We start from the raw sequence: 16,719 nt of genomic DNA on the forward strand, positions 1-16,719 counted from the left end.
AATGTTTTAGGCTCAAAACATGTTGAAAGAGCAACATCAAAGGCTGTATGTTTAGATGTAAAACGAGAATAAGAAACAAAATTGGAAAGAGGATACAAAGTACCTGTTTTAGAACCAGCCATCGTATTAGAAGATGTTGGAGGTAAAACTGTTGAAGAAGCCATATGGCAATGAAAATCATGCAGATATCCAGGTAACCTGTGAGCTCGAGAAGATCTTCTAAGAGGAGGATCATTAGAGACAGGTAATGTGTGATCTATGTCAGAATGCTGATTTTGAAAATAAGGTTTAGATTCAAGAGGTATATGAGATGAATGATCAATTGAAGGAGATGCAATATCAGAATGCTGAGGAAAAAATCAACCAATGGTTTTGGAAGAACAACTGGAATAGATGAATTCAAATGTTGAGATATTGATTTAAAAGGAAATACATGTTCATGAAATGTGACATCCTGGGAAACAAAAGAAATATGATCATCAAGATCATATAATTTGTAACCCTTGATGGCAAGAGGATATCCAAGAAATATACATCTACGAGCTCTAGGAACAAACTTGGATCTATTATTTGATAATGTGGAAGCAAAACACAAGGATCCAAAAACCTTCAAATGATCATAAACAGGAGGCTTATTGAAAAGCAACTCATGAGGACTTTTACCTTGCAAATATGGAGAAGGTATTCTATTTATCAAATAAACAGCAGTAAGAATTGAATCAGACAAGAAATGCAAAGGTAAATGAGATTGAAACACGAGTGCTCGAGCCACATTTAAAATGTGTTGATGTTTCCTTTCTACAACTAAATTCTGTTGTGGAGTGGCTACACAAGAGAGTTGATGAATTATACCTTTGCTAGCAAAGAATGAAGACATGGCAAATTCACTACCATTATCAGTTCTCACATATTTGATTTTAGTGTGAAATTGAGTGTCAACCAGAACTATGAAAAGTTGTAAAAGAATCCGAGCATCAAATTTTGATTTCAACAAATAAATCCAAGTACTACGAGTATAATCATCAACTATTGTTAAAAAGTATTTAAAACCATCCAAGGAAGAGGATTGAAATGGTCCCCATATATCGCAATGTATGAGTTCAAAAGAACAACATGTTTTTGTTTGACCGTGTAAAAGAAAAGGTAATCTCTTGTGTTTAGCAAGAGGACATACATCACAAACCATTGAATTAGAACCAGCAATTTGTGGAACAAAAGACGATAGCAATTTCATGCGAGATGGAGATGGATGACCCAATCTCTTATGCCAAATGTCAAAAACAAAAACTCTGGAATGAAAACCAGAAACAGAATTAGAAACCACAATTTTATGAGAGGTCACAGGTGGATCTGGTTTCTGCAGTATATAAAGCCCTTCACAAGCTTTACCCTTCCCAATCATGCTCCAATGGATGGGGTCATGAAGAAAACAAAAATCATGACAGAATGTGATACAACATGATGAAGGTTGAGTAAGCTTACTAACAGAAATTAGATTAAAATTGAAGGAAGGAACACACAAAACATTGTGTAATGTGAGTTGAGGAAACAAATGAATGGATCCAATATGTGTAACTGGCGCAGAAAAACCATTTGGCAATTTTACAAATGAATTATGAATAGGCTTATATGAATAAAAAAAGGATATGGAATGAACCATATGATCTATAGCACCAGTGTCAATGATCCATTCATCATTATGAGTCAACCTAGATTTAACAGTATTAAACGAAAAAACAGAATGTGAAGATGCAGAATCACCCTTACCAGATAAATGTTCAAGTGGAAATGTTACCATATTCGCATTGTGTGACCAAAATTTGAGGATTGAGTATTGAGTAAAGCCAACAATTGTTGACATTGATCTGGAGTTAAAGGTAATGAAGAACTATTTGAAGATTCTGCTGCAACATTGTTAGCAGAGGCAGAATGATTAGCAAAAAAATTGGAAGAGTTAGAAAAATTGGAAAACCTGCCTTTAAACTTATATCCTGGAGGATATCCATGCAATTTAAAACATTTCTCCATTGTATGTCCTGGTATGGAACAATGAGAGCATATAGGTTTACGATGGTTAGACTTGTTCTGACGAACAAGTTGAGCATCAGCAATGGCAGCAGCTGCAGTAGCAGCAACAGGTATGGCAGGTAACATTATAGTTCCAATTTCTCGTTGACGTTCTTCTTGAATTATCAGAGAATAGACCTTTTTACTGGAAAGCAGTGGATCATTAAGGAGGATCTTACCTCTAATATGCGAAAATGAGTCATTTAGTCCCATTAAAAATCGCATAACATAGTCTTGTTGGTGCATTTCCATCAACGACTTCAATGCGCCACAGGAACAAACAGGTAATGGACGGTAATTCATCGATTCATCCCAGAGGCCTTTCATTTTTGTAAAATAAGAACTTACGGAAAAATCATCTTGAAGGAGAGATGCAATGGACTTCTGCAATTGATAAATGCGAGTCCATTCCCTTGCGAAAATTTCTCATTGAGTTCGGACCACATCGCTTGAGCTGAATCAGCGTAAATGACGCTGGCAGCTATCTCCCGTGAAAGTGAATTCAAGATCCACGAGAGCACCGTATTGTTGCAACGAATCCACAAATGAAACATAGAGGATGTTTCAGAAGGAGACGGAAGAGATCCGTCAACGAAACATACCTTTTTCTTGGTGGTTAATGCCATTATCATCGAGCGACGCCAGGTGTTGAAGTTTTCACCAATAAGAAGTTGAGTAACGAGAACATTCCCCAGATTGTTGTCGTGATGAAGATAATACGGATTTGAAGAATCCATTTGACGAACTGGAGACGAGATCTCGTCTAGCTCTGATACCATGATAAAATTGCTCTGGAAAAAATTCCCAAATCAGGAGACGAAGCTCCTCTGTTATTTCGAAAAAAACAGAGTAACTTACAGTAGCTTCTGTAAGTCGTATATACAGAAAATGAAAATGAGTCGGCGCACTGCCTAACTCTCTAACTTAACACATATACAACTCAGTATTAACTTATTACAACCCATTACAACTTACAACTCAGGACAACTCAGCAACACGCTTTTCAACTCAGTTCAGCAACTCAGCATAACAGTAACTCGTAATACCTCTAAACTTGGACTACTTATTGCTCTGCTTTCACTAGCGTATTCTGATCAGTTGAATAACCGAGTAATCCGATGCAATTTAGATTCATTTACAGTTTAAATTTTGTTGGCTGGGACAGGGACAGCCTTGTGATATTATGCCAGACGAGAAATCCACAGCCAAACTTACCCTTTTATTAGGATCCTCCAATCATTTAACTTACATATTTTTGTGTTTTCATGTGATTATACTTCAACTCTGAAATAGTTGCTGAAGCAAGCACTGAAATGGCTGCTCGAAACCCAGTTCACATGTAAAATACAAATGCATGCAAATTTTAAGTGTGTTGAATTCTGTGAAATTGCTCATGACATAAGTTCCAAAAACATCTGTTGCAATGGCTATACACTATAAGGTAGATACAAGCAATTTACTTGCACAGAATGATATTCTGTGATGTTCTGCAATCAGCAGCAAGTCAAACCAGTACCTTCTGAAGCTTAAGATTTTCTGCACATAAAGAAAATAATTTTTGTGTAAATATGAAAGCATTTTTCACTGTCCAGATACATGGATGGTGTCATGAAACATTAGTGTGACTTCTTAGCCATTATAAAGGTGGCTAATCCATCTGATGCTAAGGTTTCTGCTAAAACAATCACACATTTTCTCTGCATCAGCTTTTCACGCTGTCAGCTGGAGCTGATGTTAACCAGGAAATATTTCGGGGGCTATGCAATAATTGCTGCTGCTTGTGAAGGCTACAACGGTGTTCTTGGCATGCTTGTGAAAGCTCTCGCATCTCAATCTGCTTGTGAAGAAGCTTTGCCTGAAGCTAGCCTTTGTGGTCAAGCTGAAGCTGTTGAACTTCTTACCTATTTAGAAATGATAAGGCCTGATGCTTCAGTTCATGCACTCATCTCTGCAAGCTGCAGAGGCTTTGTTGACGTAGTCACCACCTATTTGTTAGTTCATCTATCTTCAATTGTATCAAAGTACATAATGTTAATCTTCTGTTCACTGAAACCTTATTATCTCTCAGAGTGGGTAGACGTAAATAGCAAGGACAGGGTTCTCTTGGATTCAGTGAAACCAATTTTACATGCAAATGTGGATTGCACACCTTTGGTTGCATCAATTGTCAGCTGCCAAAGTTGCTGTTGTTAAGACTTTGCTGGAGGTGATTATTTACCTTTTTTCATGAGCAATCAGAACATGTTTTCATTATTATATATAATAATGTGAATTTGCCTCAAGTATTTTGCATATGCCTGACATTTACGTTTTCAGTGGCTTATTTTTTATTTCTACCAAATCCAACTTTATTAAAAGAAGAAAATAATAAAATATATAAAGCAGAAAACAGAATTTTTTTTACAGAAATACATTTATTTCCAATGTTGGGGGCACTACTCCAGTTTTGGCATCCTTTAAGATCTGATTCTGATCTGGTATGATGAGTTCCTTACAAGATTTTACTATGTCATGGCTGCTGTTTCTTCTTCTTTTTCCTCGTTTTTTTTAATATGCGTATGTAAATGCTTCACAAACCTAATTTTAGCTTTGAAGCTAAGAAAATAGGCACCATCAATTCATGTTAATTGCCGGATCAAATTGTATTTCAGTCTGAAATTTTAACCATGCATGATGGAGTAAATTTTAAGTCTTATGCTGTATAATTGTTCTGGAATACCTCTGTTCTCACTAATGTTTTTGACTGCTATATTCTTGTTATTCACTTTTCTTTGTATAAACGTTTCATGAACCTTAAACTTATCAGCTCATGTTGCTGCATTTCCTAATCTGCATCATATGCTTTGCAGATTTATTCACATCCAGTATGGTTTCAGTGGGTAATTGAGCATGTGCAGTGATATATATGTGATTTGTATGTTAGTATTGGTGAATGTGTCTACTGATGTCAATCAAATTAGGTCTGATTGCAGAGCGGTGCTAAGACAGGGTTCCAGGTTAAATTGGGTGTCTGGTCCTGGGATATGGTATCAGGTGAAGCATTAAAGTGTGCCCATGCATGGAAGAGCCTTAGACAGAAGCATGGTGTGCAGTCGAGTAAGTGGTGAGATTTTAAAACTCTTGATCCAGCATCAACCCTCTCTTGTTACAGTCAAACACTGTGGGCGTACCCTTCTCTGTCATGCCATTCTCTGTCACTACTCTGAAGCAATGCGTATTCTACTTGATAATGGTGCTAATGCAAACTTCCCTCTAAAGACCAATGAAGGACATGAATGTCTTCCAATTCACTTGACTGCTAGACTGGGATGCCTTCCTGGTCTACAACAATTGATTCTGCATGAGTGTGAAATTGATGCAAGAAATGAATCTGGTGAGACTGCATTGATGATGACTGCTAGAGCTGGCAAGCCTGATTGTTTTCTTGAGCTAGTTTTTGCGGGTGATGACTTGGGTCTCATCAATAACTCTGGGGAAAATGCTATCCAATTGGCAAAAAGTTCTTTTTGGTCTTCTCTTGATGATGTTCTTTCTAAGGCCATTATTTTTAGGAAAGACATTTTCTCCAGTAATCTTGATGTTTTCTCTCCTTTACACATCTCTTCCAGCATCAATACTGCTGAACCGCTACAAATACTTCTCCAGAAAGAAAAAAAAAAGTATACTCTTATTTAAATAAGCAAGATGCATCAGGTTCCATGCCTGTAATGCTTGCAGCCAAAGCTGGTAACACCAAATCCTTCAAGCTTCTTGTCATGGCTGGAGCTGATATTGAAACAGTAGGTTCCATCTTGCAGTTTCATGCCTCTGATAGTGATAGAGATGAACTCGAAAAAGTTTCACGCCTGTAATGCTTGCAGCCAGAGAAGGCCATGCCGATGCATGCAAGCTTTTATTACTACAAAGAGGGGCTAACTGCGGACACAGAGAAGAACAAAACTGTATAAAGATATGGAGTTGCATCGAATTAAGAAACCAAAAATTAAATGACGACAAATCATTTTTAACTAATTTTTTATTAAAAAAAATCTCTATTGAGAAAGTTTCTTTTGATCAGTTTTCGTCAAACAAAAACTCTTCTAATTAAACTTTTTTTTTTTATATAATTTCTCAAAATCGTAGGCATATAAGATACAAAATATTGAATTGTATCAATCTTATCCAAACTTTTTGTTTATGGGTATTTAATTCATGTGATTCATTTAAGTTTTAACACTCTTATATACTGATTTATATTAATTTTACCACCTTTGGTTTACTGCCAGGATCACCCAAACCCGACCCGTCTACAGTAAGCAGCATTTGTTTGATTGGTGAAGCGGAGTTCAGATCTCTCCGTCCTGACAGAAGCCGCCTCGTCTCTTCGCTCCTGCTCTTGCACAATCTGGCTTTCAGAGCGATAAGAAGCTATAGTGCCAGTTCGAGATTCGACAGTCCATAGGCCAAGGTCCGATGGGCAGCGAGTGCAAGTACGAGATTCTTCAGAGCGCCTACATAAAGCTCGTCCTTCATGCGCTCAAGCACAAGGCTTCTTCCGTCAACAGTATCCTCGTCGGTCGTCTCCTCAATGGCAACTTAATCGAGATCTCCGATGCCATCCCGCTCTCTCATACCCAAATCCCTCTTCTCCCTACCCTTGAAATCGCTCTTCTCCAGGTCTATCTTTTTTTTTTTTTGTTCCCTCTTAATTAGGTTAAATATGCGTTAAACGACTGCTCAAACCATTGTGAACCAGGTGGAGGAGTATTTCAAGTCGGAGGGTCTGAGCGTCGTCGGGTACTGTCACGCTAATGAAAGGTACGACGACTCGGAACTCGGCAACGTCCCGAAGAAGATCGGGGATCAAATTTTCCGTTACTTCCCACAGGCAGCTATCCTTTTGGTTAGTTTCTTGAAAATTTGTTATTTATCGTTCTTAATTAAACCCTTATGTTTTTTTGAATTATTCGATTTCTTATGCTAATAAAAATCTCATCTTACTCAGTTAGACAACAAAAAGCTCGAAGCCTTGCAGAAAGGAAATGACAGGAGTCCTGTAGTACAGGTCAGTAGTTCTCTTGCCTCAATTTATTGCATTCGTTGTTTAATTGGCTGTTGTTTCTTAGCCGTATCGTTTACTCCGTCTGAAGATTGGGCAGTGAAGAATGCAGTGGCTGTTTATTATCCTGTGGTCTCTTCTTGGGAGGTGTAGTGCTATCCAATGCTGTGCATTGTGAATCTCAAAACTACGATTGCGCTTTCTTTAAACTATAGTATCGTATCATAACTTTGAAGATGCAGAGGTTGTCACTGGAAATGCTCAGTTGATTCCTGCAAAAAAACTATTTCAGGGAGAAACTTTAGCAAATGGCAAGTGCTTGGAAAATTTTATACTTGTACCTGGGAAGAGCTTTTCTGGGCGTGTAAAGACATTGCCAGCAGAAATTGTAGTACTAGCTTATTATTAGGTCAAATTTTCTTATTACATTGATCATGATGACTGAGTTTTGACATATTGAACTTTTGTTGTCAGTTTGCTGCTTCATTCTACTCTATTTATGACTACAGCCGTTGAGTTCATGCTTCATCATTTTTAATGTTTAATGGCATGTCTCTTCTCTGTTGCACTGGAATGTATGAGTGTGAGATGGAGAAAATAAACCATACATCAGTGTTTTCAGCTCATAGTTTCTGTTTTTAGTTGAAATCTGAGATAAGATTGAAAAGCATTCCAGTTTAACTGCTAAATGTTAATGGCTTTAGACCTGTTGCCCTAGGGATGCAAGCGGGGCGGGTTCTGGGCGAGTTTTAGAAAACCCAACCCTGCCCCACAACTCTGCCCAGCAACCCCGTCCATGCCTGCCTTCCCCATCTCTATGATGAGGTTAATTTTTTAACCTCATCTTTACTGCCCCTTCCTTGCACATTCAAAAAAGGTATGTCCATAAAAAAAAGTGTTAAATCGTATTAGGAAAAGGTGTCTAATTCTTTAACCCATTACTATTTGGAGTATTGAAAAAGGTTAAAAAGGTATGTTGATTAAAAATATATATAATGTAGCATATATTTACATGGCACAGGTTTCCAGGAAGGATGGAAAAACCCGTCCCTTCCCCAAACTTGTGTGGGGATTGGGGTTTACCCTGTCCCCATCTTGTGAGGAAAGTATATGACCCTGTCCTCACATTTAATGGGACAGGGCAGGGTGGGTTCCCGCAAAACCCACCCCCTGCCATCTCTAGTTGCCTACTGCTTACCAGCTGGTGCACTTAATGAAGATCTCAGTAACTATCTTATGTGGCATTCGTTGAAAAGTATGTTCTTGAGGAATCATTTTTTATCAGCCAGTAGGCCACAATTGGGATGCATACCAAAATCTTTTGTTTTGTATGGATTCTATCTCTTCCTTGCTAATAAAGATATTGTACATTAGGAAACCATAGGGGAAAAAATTACTGAAGAAGCTTCTGAAAGCTACCTTCTTTCTCATGAAACATTGAAGATGGTCATACTCTTTCAACAATCTGAAATGCAAAAATGATATAGAATAAATACTCATTAAAATGTATCCCAGCATGAACTAGTAATGGGCTAATCTTGTAATAATTCAGATTGTGGTGATACTGTAATCAATTGTATATGGTTCATACCTGAATCATTCAGAGAGAAGTTGGAGAGTAGTGTGGATAAGTCCAAATCTTTGTCCTGTGTGTAGCCCACCCATTCACATCCAACGCTAATTTGCAGTCCAGAATTTCTGTACATGATACGGATGAAAACCTGATTTCTTCCTTTGTGCGTAGTAGTTGGTAGAAGAAGCAATTCAAAATAATAGGGTGTCTGTAAAAAGGCCTCATCAGACGGGGCTCTTCACTTGTGTTATCTGAATCATGGTTGTAAAACTTAGATTCAGGAATCAATTCAACTTGGAAATCCACATGGAATTAGCCGGAGGTGGGTTGGCTCACCTGAGTCGAAGGTAGGACTCGGGGCGATTCGGGGGGGAATCACCACAAATAGGAGCTATCCCTCTCCCAGATCTGAAGTGCACTGCGATTTTTAGAGATAACTTACCCAAGTTGCAACTCAACTTGGCAAGTTATAGGATCATGGTCTGACCCACAATAAATTGCTCTCCCTCACTATTACCATCATTTTGTTTTTTGGATCTTTCAATGGTTTTTGGAGTTATGACCTCTTCTTTTAGAAGAAAAGAAAAAATGAATCAAGTGAAAAGTTGATAGCTTTCTTAAAACATCTTCTGATCATGGCGGTCATCTTATTGGTCTTATGAAACAGTAGTCTTTAACCCTCGTTTAAAGATCATGATACTCTAAACTTTTGGTTTATTGTTGTTATTCATTTATCATCTTAAATTATATAGTCCATTTTCTTTTTTTCAAGAAAGACACATAAAATCTGAGGCACCACTATCAGGTCACTATGGTATTGTGTCTTGTTTAAAGAGAAAAAGAAAAACAAGTTCTTAACCATATACCAGTGTTGTATGGCGATCTTGTGTTATGGACTGGTATGGGCTGGCCCATAACACGACCCTAGTATGGGCTAGGATGTTATGGTCCTGGGTTAAGTACCTATGTCTTCCGCTCCTAACAGGCCGGTCTTTTGGGTAGTATTGGTTAGGTGTTTAACATTTGGTATCAGAGCTAATGCTCGGTTGCGAGTTCGAATCCCGGTGGGCGCATAGGCTGGATTAAGCGCACAAAGGCGTGAATACTGATAGGTCCTCGTGTAATCCTTGGGTCGGGTCAGTGTCGGTGTGCCGCCGTGGTCGTCGGCTCGCGATGGGGGGGTGTGGTGTTATGGACTGGTATGGGCTGGCCCATAACACGACCCTAGTATGGGCTAGGATGTTATAGTCCTAGGTTAAGTACCTATGTCTTCCGCTCCTAACAGGCCGGTCTTTTGGGTAGTATTGGCTAGGTGCTTAACATCTTGCTATTTACTTGAGGAGCCTGTTTTGGTAGTGATTAACTTTTCTCCTTTGTGATTGACACTATCCAGATGAGCCAGATAAGATGGTCAATCATAGTACACCTGTACTAGATCAAATCAGAAAAAAAAAGTAGTAAAACACTATCAGTAGAGTTCAGGGTCACTATATTTTTTGAAGACAAGTTTAAGGTCACTACTGAATAGGCTGACTTTTTTGTTTCTGGGGATGACTAGGACATTTGCTCTCTTTTGTTCTGATTGCCTCCAGCTTTCTCTTTCTTTCTTTTTTTCTTGTCAACCTTTTTTGCACCATTATTAGAGACATGAATAATTTTGTAAAATGGGGATTTTTAAAATTTATTAGTCCATACTACATATATAAAGACTGGATAGCTTTTAGGCAGCATGATTGTTGGACTCCAAGGCGGTTTTTGTGTCTGCTATAAGTGTCATCAGTGTGGTATTAGTAAATATTTTCTGTCTCAATTACTTTAAGCAAAAGTTATATATGCATCACAAAGATTGAAATACTACCAGGAACCTCTTCTATGCAGGAGAGTTTTGAGTATATAGCTGCAACATTTCTGGGCCATGATTGCAGATTGTAGGGCAGTGTGTTTTGCCAACTGTACCCAATTGAATAGAAGTTACAAAATATATGTCACAGTTGCTGTCAATTATGTTCCAGCATGCTGTTACAAAACGTTCTTCTAAACGGTTGAAATGATGCTGCGGCCTTCTTGTATAATGACAAAGTAAACTTACAAACACACTAGACCCCCCAAATTTCACAATGTATGAAATGGTTGATGTTTTACAGGTTTTTTATATGAGTTGTCATGAAATGATTTCTAGCTACTGATTAATTTAACCAATGGGAGATAACTGTTTCTGAAATGACTATCTTGAGATGACAAGAGTTGCCAGTTGAGAACTCTTGGATTTTGTGGTACTTTGTAGGGGAACCATGCGCAAGTTAGATAGTGTTCTCAAATGCCCCAAGTTAGACAACGAAGGAAACAATGAATTTTGTATCCACTACCAGTGATCATGTAACCTTATATTTAGGGAATGTTCAGATGTGTTATCCTGGTGGTTGCATCATATACTAATCATACTTCCTCAATATGGAACAGCTTTACACAAGGGATGCATCTAAAAGTTGGCGGCAAACTGAACCTGATTCAAGTAGTCAGTTGACCTTGAAAGAGCCCTCGGCAAATGTGGTCTTATTGGACTACATCTCAACAGAGAAATGGCAAGAGATAGTTGACTTTGATGATCACCTTGATGACATTAGCAAGTGAGCTGTTTTGTTCGCTTCCTCATTCCATTCATTTTCTGCAAAAGCGTCGGATTCATTATCTAACTAGTTTTATATCTGCAATCTTTTCAGGGATTGGTTGAATGCTGATCTTTTCAAGTAGGCTTTGCTTGGTCTTTGTTGGTGTTGTGTGAGCGGCTCACCCGTTTATTTGGTCCATGGATTTCCTCATGCCGTTATTGGGGACCAAAAAAAACCTTGGATTACAGTGTTTATGGTTTCTCTGAGGGAAAAGCTCTCTCAATTCTTGAAGGAACTGCCGCAAGATTTTAGAATGTCTTTTGATGGAAAATAATCAGAATAGTTAGCATTTCACCCTATTGATGATTTTGTAGTACAATGGATTTTTATTACCCTTTGGCAATTTATGTAACAGCTGTGGAATTTCAACCGTCTTCACAATCTGCAAGAGGTTTTGCATTCATCTTGCATCTGATTTCTATGATCCCCCAAAAGTTCTTGAAAGCTAACATCTGGTATCAAAATACGATCCCTAACCATCTATTTATTTATATCATTTACCCCAACCATCTGTTTTTTTTATATTATTAAAGTAATAGTAATTAAATTATGGACCTAATGATTTTATTAAATTTTTACCCATTATTTAGATTTTAAATAAAGTGATCAAATAATTGAATGAACAAGTCGTTAAAACTCCCTCTCCCATCTTGTTTCTTCATTAAGAAACCTGGGGATGGCAGCAGAGTGACGAGGGGGATGCATTCAATGGTGCAACCACAAAGTTCTGCGTGGTACTTCCCTGGAGTTCAATTTTAATAGCGGCTTTAATGAATTGAATGCAGGGATTGATGAGGGAAGGAGCTGCGATGATCGTGGAGATCTGCTTCAGAAAGATGCAATTATCTTCAGCTGATCATGCTTATCGATAAGATAAGCAACAGGTGTTTAGGTGATGAACAGTCTAATAAGGCTCGTTACAAGGAAATTTGTCCTGATTTTAAACTACATTCAAATTCACCCTTCAATATCTTTCATCCAAAAGAAAATTTTCCTTTCAATAAGTCAAAAGGATTTTGATTTGCACGTAAAGAAACGCTTTTTGGTTTTATTTTTTTGTCAATCTAATGAATTGCTAGGGCTTGATTTTAAAAGCAGAGCACAGCTTTTCAGGTTTTTAGTTTTCTATTCTTGCCGGATTTTGTTGCAAATTGGCAAGTTCCTCATAGAAACAAAGAAACTCTCACTAAAAAAAAACCCTAATTCTAACTTTCCCGTCCAAACACATCAAATCAAACAGTTCAATCCATCATGCAAATGAAAAAACAGAAAGAATAAGTCAACATTCAGCTTTCAAATTTTAAACAAATTGGAAAAATACGTTATTTTCTTTGCATAAAACAGAGCAACTCTGATATACAGAATCAGAATCCTGAGCCTACGGTTTCAATCACAAACTCCATCCAAAATCAGATCCAAGATTCGTTGAAAGGTTTTTACAAGTTGTATGTAATATACAGACAATAGCGAAATCATCCGACACAAAAATATGAAATTCAACTTCTTTTACAGACAATCTTCGTATGATCAACCCACCAAGACCTCGTATCTATAGATTATATACACGAAAAAAGAAAAGAGAAAATACGAAACAGGATAAAAACGTTCCTTCTTTCACCAGTTTTGATCCGGCGATGCCAACCGTGCGGCGATGGCAGAATGGTACATGGGATCGTGCCAGGTCTCCGTGGCCCTCAGCTCCTTCCTTAAAAGTCTCGCCTTCTCAGCGGTAAGAACCGATCTTTTACCAGCCGACTTCGGCTTCTCGGGCGACGGAACATCAGCTTTCCGCTCTGGAGCGCCGCTGAAAAGCGGGGCCCACCACGGGCGTTTGGTTTCGGCGGACATGAGGGCGCCTTTGACAAAGTCGTCGCCGGCGGGGGACGCGGCCTGATTGGACTTGCCGGCGGACGAAGCGACGACCGGGGGACGCAGTTTCATCGCAGTGTGGAGGGACGTGGAGAGAGTCGCCATTGAAGGGTTTTTTTGTGAGATCGAGATCCAGAGGAGGGACAGGATAGCCGGACACGGAGCGAGGTGGTTAAAAGGGGGAAACGGGAAAGAGAGAAAGGAAATCTGACATGGAACGAACCCTTTAGAGCCGATAACGACGTTAGATGGTATATCCGACGGCTGGATTCGACCTAATACCGGATGACCGGCTTACGATTGAGGAACCGCTAGATACGAGGAATTCAATGTGTTATTATTCTAGGTTGAGTAGGACCAACTTGGTTTGAGTAAACTCAATCACTTACACTAACGTCTATTTTTGTTGGTCTTATAGTAGAACCAATGACTGGATTTAGGACTCTTTGATTGATAAGTGGTTAGAACTTGTTTCTAGCTATTATGTGACATGTGATGATGAAGCTTTGATCTTGCACATGTTGCATTCCATGAATCAAGGAAGTGCTATAGCTTTGCAACAAAGTGCATGCTTGTTGAAAGTTTTATAGAGAATTTCTACAATGTTCTAATAAAGTCCTATAGAGAATTTCCAATAGTTGGATTGACTTCCTCACTTGGATGGTAAATTGACTTGTTTTTTATCATTGGCCACAAGAAATTTCGTCTCTTGTTGCATTTGACATCTTCAAGGATTTGTGACAGAGTTTGTCACTCTTTTATTATTGTAAACTCTAGGTTTTATGAGGATATGAAGCTTCAACACCTCTGGAAGAATTTCGAACCTTTGAGATTTGACAACTTTCTTGGACCCCAAAGTGTTGAAGGGCGTTATGCGATTGAAGATCATCTCGTCTTTCAAGTTGACTAACCCCCCATAGTGAGTGAAATGGTTAAACTAGCCCCATTTTTTCTTACTCTCTTAAATTTTTCTACCTAGTTTCATCTTTCAAGGAAGTTACTTTATGATTGTTAGGTCCTACGAAGAACAAACCTAGAGGGGGAGGGGCGTGAATAGGTTTATTAACTTCATTGCTAATTTTTTTATTTCTTTTACTTAAATTTATGTGTTTACATTTTGGATATTTTCACTGTGCAATATCAATTTCAAAGTCAAAGATAACACACAAGTAACAAATCCACAAAGAACACACAAAGATTTATAGTGGTTCATAATCCTATCTTGGATTGCTAGTCAACTCCAAGGTGTTTGTACCTTAGAGTTAATTAAATGTATTTGTGAGTCAAATATCTATAGCAAATAACTACAAATGTCAATCGACTGTAGTTGTTAATTTATACTGCACACCATCACAAAGATTTATGTTAGCTAATCAAGTTCTCCAACCTAGACCAACAAAAGGGTTTTCAGTAATGTTGACCAACACAAGGAGTAACAACATTCTAAGCTCTCTAGTAAAGACCACACCAGGATATTCACAATAGCAACATAAATATTTCTACCTAGACCTATAAAAGGATTTGCAGCAACCAATTTAGTAATTCAGTTTATGCCCACAATAGGGCTTATCAACAACTACTCCTACACAATTATTTTTCTCATTGATTTGAGATGAGCTAGTCTTGCCTACACAATGTTTGACCAATGCTTGTAACTTGCATAAAATTCAGCATATACAAATATTGATCTAGGTTAACCTCCATCTATATTTTGATGATAACAAAATTTAACCACATTGTACTAATATTTTTAATTAAACATTTAGATGCAACTCCTTCAAGAGACACAAAAATCAAGGTCTACATAAAGAACCAACAAAACTCAGTGCAAGACCTCAAACTCAACCAAGTGTCAAGTCATATTTAAGAAGCACTTATGAGAGAAGAAATGAAGATTTGAATAGTCTAGGGTGGACAATAGTAAACTCCAATTTTAAGGTATGCAAGAGATTTTGAGCTTTAGGACATGTCATTTATCAAAATCATGTTTAACCAATGCACTATAAAGTCTTAAACTTGCAAAACCCCTTAGTTATATCATCATCATGTTTAAAACCAACTTTTTTAGTCTGGCATAGAGCATGATCGATCAACCTACATGGGTTTGATTGATCATACATAACGCAATTTGATAGAAACACATAAAGTATAATCAGTCAATCTAATTGATTGATGAATCATACCGAGAACTGTCATATTAAGCTCTAAAGCAAAGATCAATCAAGCTATATCCTCCCATATATGTCCCAACAAATTTCAATAATTCGTTGGCGCAAAATTCTAGAAATTGATAGCTCCAAACAAATTATTAAATTCACTGACAGAAAGTGATTTCTATTAGCGAGTTTGTAATTTGTTGGGAGAGAACTATTATTTCTCTCAACGAAGTGAAATGTAATATTTGTTAGGAGAGGTCTTTCTGCCAAGGAAATTAAATTCGTTGTTGCCCCAAAGCCTGGTTTTCTTATAGTACGGTTAGCTTGATGTGAAAACTTACAAAACCCCACTCCATACACATTATGAAGGGTAAGAGAGCATTTTTTTGGTAATTTATTGCATTCAACTATTATTTTATTAAAATTTCTTCACAAACCCATTTTGAGAGAAATGATTTATAAACTTGCAAAAATCCCTATATCTCAAATTTTTTATTAAAATTTTTTTTGTCTCCTACTTTGGTTTTTTATTACTTTACTTGATTTTAAATTTATTCAGTGCACTCAATTTTTAATTGCAAACTCTCAATTCAACAACCCCCACCCCCCCCCCCCCCCCCCTCGATACCCCTGCCCCGCCTCCTTTTCCTTTTGAGAAGCCACCCGATGCAACAATAAAATCTCTCAATTAGGTAATTTTTTTTAAATACAAGCTCAAACACGAACAACACACCTATATGGCCACCAAAGTGATAAGCAGCTCCAGGTCTGGATATTTAATTGATTTAAAGTCCAAGCATAATTTGTACACACAAATAAAAAAATTCAATGTATAGAGAATTGCAAAATAGCCCCAAACAATGTTTTTTTTTTTTTTTTGAAAAACAACAACTAAGAGAATATCGTGAATTCAAATTATGGTTTTAAAGTCCAAATACACAAGTTAAACAATGAAATAATCAACTATAACTCTGATTTCAAAGTAAGCTATTTATACTCGAGGTTGTGGTTGCTATGGTGATGTGTAAACTTCAAAATTGTACCCCAAAAAATTAAATAAATGAGGTCTAATAGTAAACAGACTAGTCTTTCTTTTTTATTGTTGGGACTTTGGGTTGACTAAAAAACTCAAAACAAGTTGAAAAACAAGGCTCCCAACACTTTGTATCAACACAATAAACTTTGGGTTAACTCAAATACTTATAGTAGCTTATTTTGCTATTTTTGAATTTTTCAAATTCTCAAATATTTAGTTTTGAGTTTCAAATCATAATGGTAGGCCACTAATGAGTGGCTAAATCAAAGTTTTGAATATTCACCCCCAAAGTTTCTAGAACGAGTAATTCA

At 37.5% G+C, this 16,719-nt stretch overlaps 3 protein-coding genes across 3 annotated transcripts; 2 read left to right on the plus strand and 1 right to left on the minus strand.

The window, feature by feature from the left end:
- The first annotated feature begins 2,535 nt into the window (after window positions 1-2,535).
- LOC137948534 (uncharacterized) lies at window positions 2,536-5,918 on the plus strand. The gene is made up of 6 exons (XM_068794618.1): window positions 2,536-2,589; window positions 3,712-4,233; window positions 4,917-4,946; window positions 5,040-5,163; window positions 5,276-5,635; window positions 5,785-5,918. The coding sequence occupies exons 1-6, from the start codon at window positions 2,536-2,538 to the stop codon at window positions 5,916-5,918; spliced, it is 1,224 nt and encodes a 407-aa protein (XP_068650719.1).
- A 458-nt stretch (window positions 5,919-6,376) lies between these two features.
- LOC137948644 (ER membrane protein complex subunit 8/9 homolog) lies at window positions 6,377-11,750 on the plus strand. The gene is made up of 5 exons (XM_068794758.1): window positions 6,377-6,723; window positions 6,803-6,949; window positions 7,052-7,111; window positions 11,139-11,305; window positions 11,399-11,750. Exons 1-5 carry the CDS (start codon window positions 6,520-6,522, stop codon window positions 11,427-11,429), a joined length of 609 nt encoding a protein of 202 aa, XP_068650859.1. The 5' UTR covers window positions 6,377-6,519; the 3' UTR covers window positions 11,430-11,750.
- A 1,211-nt stretch (window positions 11,751-12,961) lies between these two features.
- On the minus strand, window positions 12,962-13,321 carry LOC137948536 (uncharacterized). The gene has a single exon (XM_068794621.1). The coding sequence runs from the start codon at window positions 13,319-13,321 to the stop codon at window positions 12,962-12,964; it is 360 nt and encodes a 119-aa protein (XP_068650722.1).
- Between the last annotated feature and the right edge of the window lie 3,398 nt (window positions 13,322-16,719).

The sequence above is a fragment of the Aristolochia californica genome, unplaced genomic scaffold, assembly GCF_029961685.1.
Source record: "Aristolochia californica isolate CCGP_79_NKW_82.1479 unplaced genomic scaffold, dmAriCali1.0.hap1 SCAF_13, whole genome shotgun sequence".
Lineage (NCBI taxonomy): Eukaryota > Viridiplantae > Streptophyta > Magnoliopsida > Piperales > Aristolochiaceae > Aristolochia > Aristolochia californica.

Bases quoted from the DNA above. Each gene is read 5' to 3' on its own strand.
- LOC137948644 (XM_068794758.1), top strand. From the start codon at position 6,520: ATGGGCAGCGAGTGCAAGTACGAGATTCTTCAGAGCGCCTACATAAAG. The intron at 6,950-7,051 runs GTTAGTTTCTTG...CATCTTACTCAG, and splicing joins CACAGGCAGCTATCCTTTTG to TTAGACAACAAAAAGCTCGA. The intron at 11,306-11,398 runs GTGAGCTGTTTT...CAATCTTTTCAG, and splicing joins CACCTTGATGACATTAGCAA to GGATTGGTTGAATGCTGATC.
- LOC137948534 (XM_068794618.1), top strand. From the start codon at position 2,536: ATGACGCTGGCAGCTATCTCCCGTGAAAGTGAATTCAAGATCCACGAG. The intron at 2,590-3,711 runs GTATTGTTGCAA...GCCATTATAAAG, and splicing joins TCAAGATCCACGAGAGCACC to GTGGCTAATCCATCTGATGC. The intron at 4,234-4,916 runs GTCAGCTGCCAA...TATGCTTTGCAG, and splicing joins CACCTTTGGTTGCATCAATT to ATTTATTCACATCCAGTATG.
- LOC137948536 (XM_068794621.1), bottom strand. From the start codon at position 13,321: ATGGCGACTCTCTCCACGTCCCTCCACACTGCGATGAAACTGCGTCCC.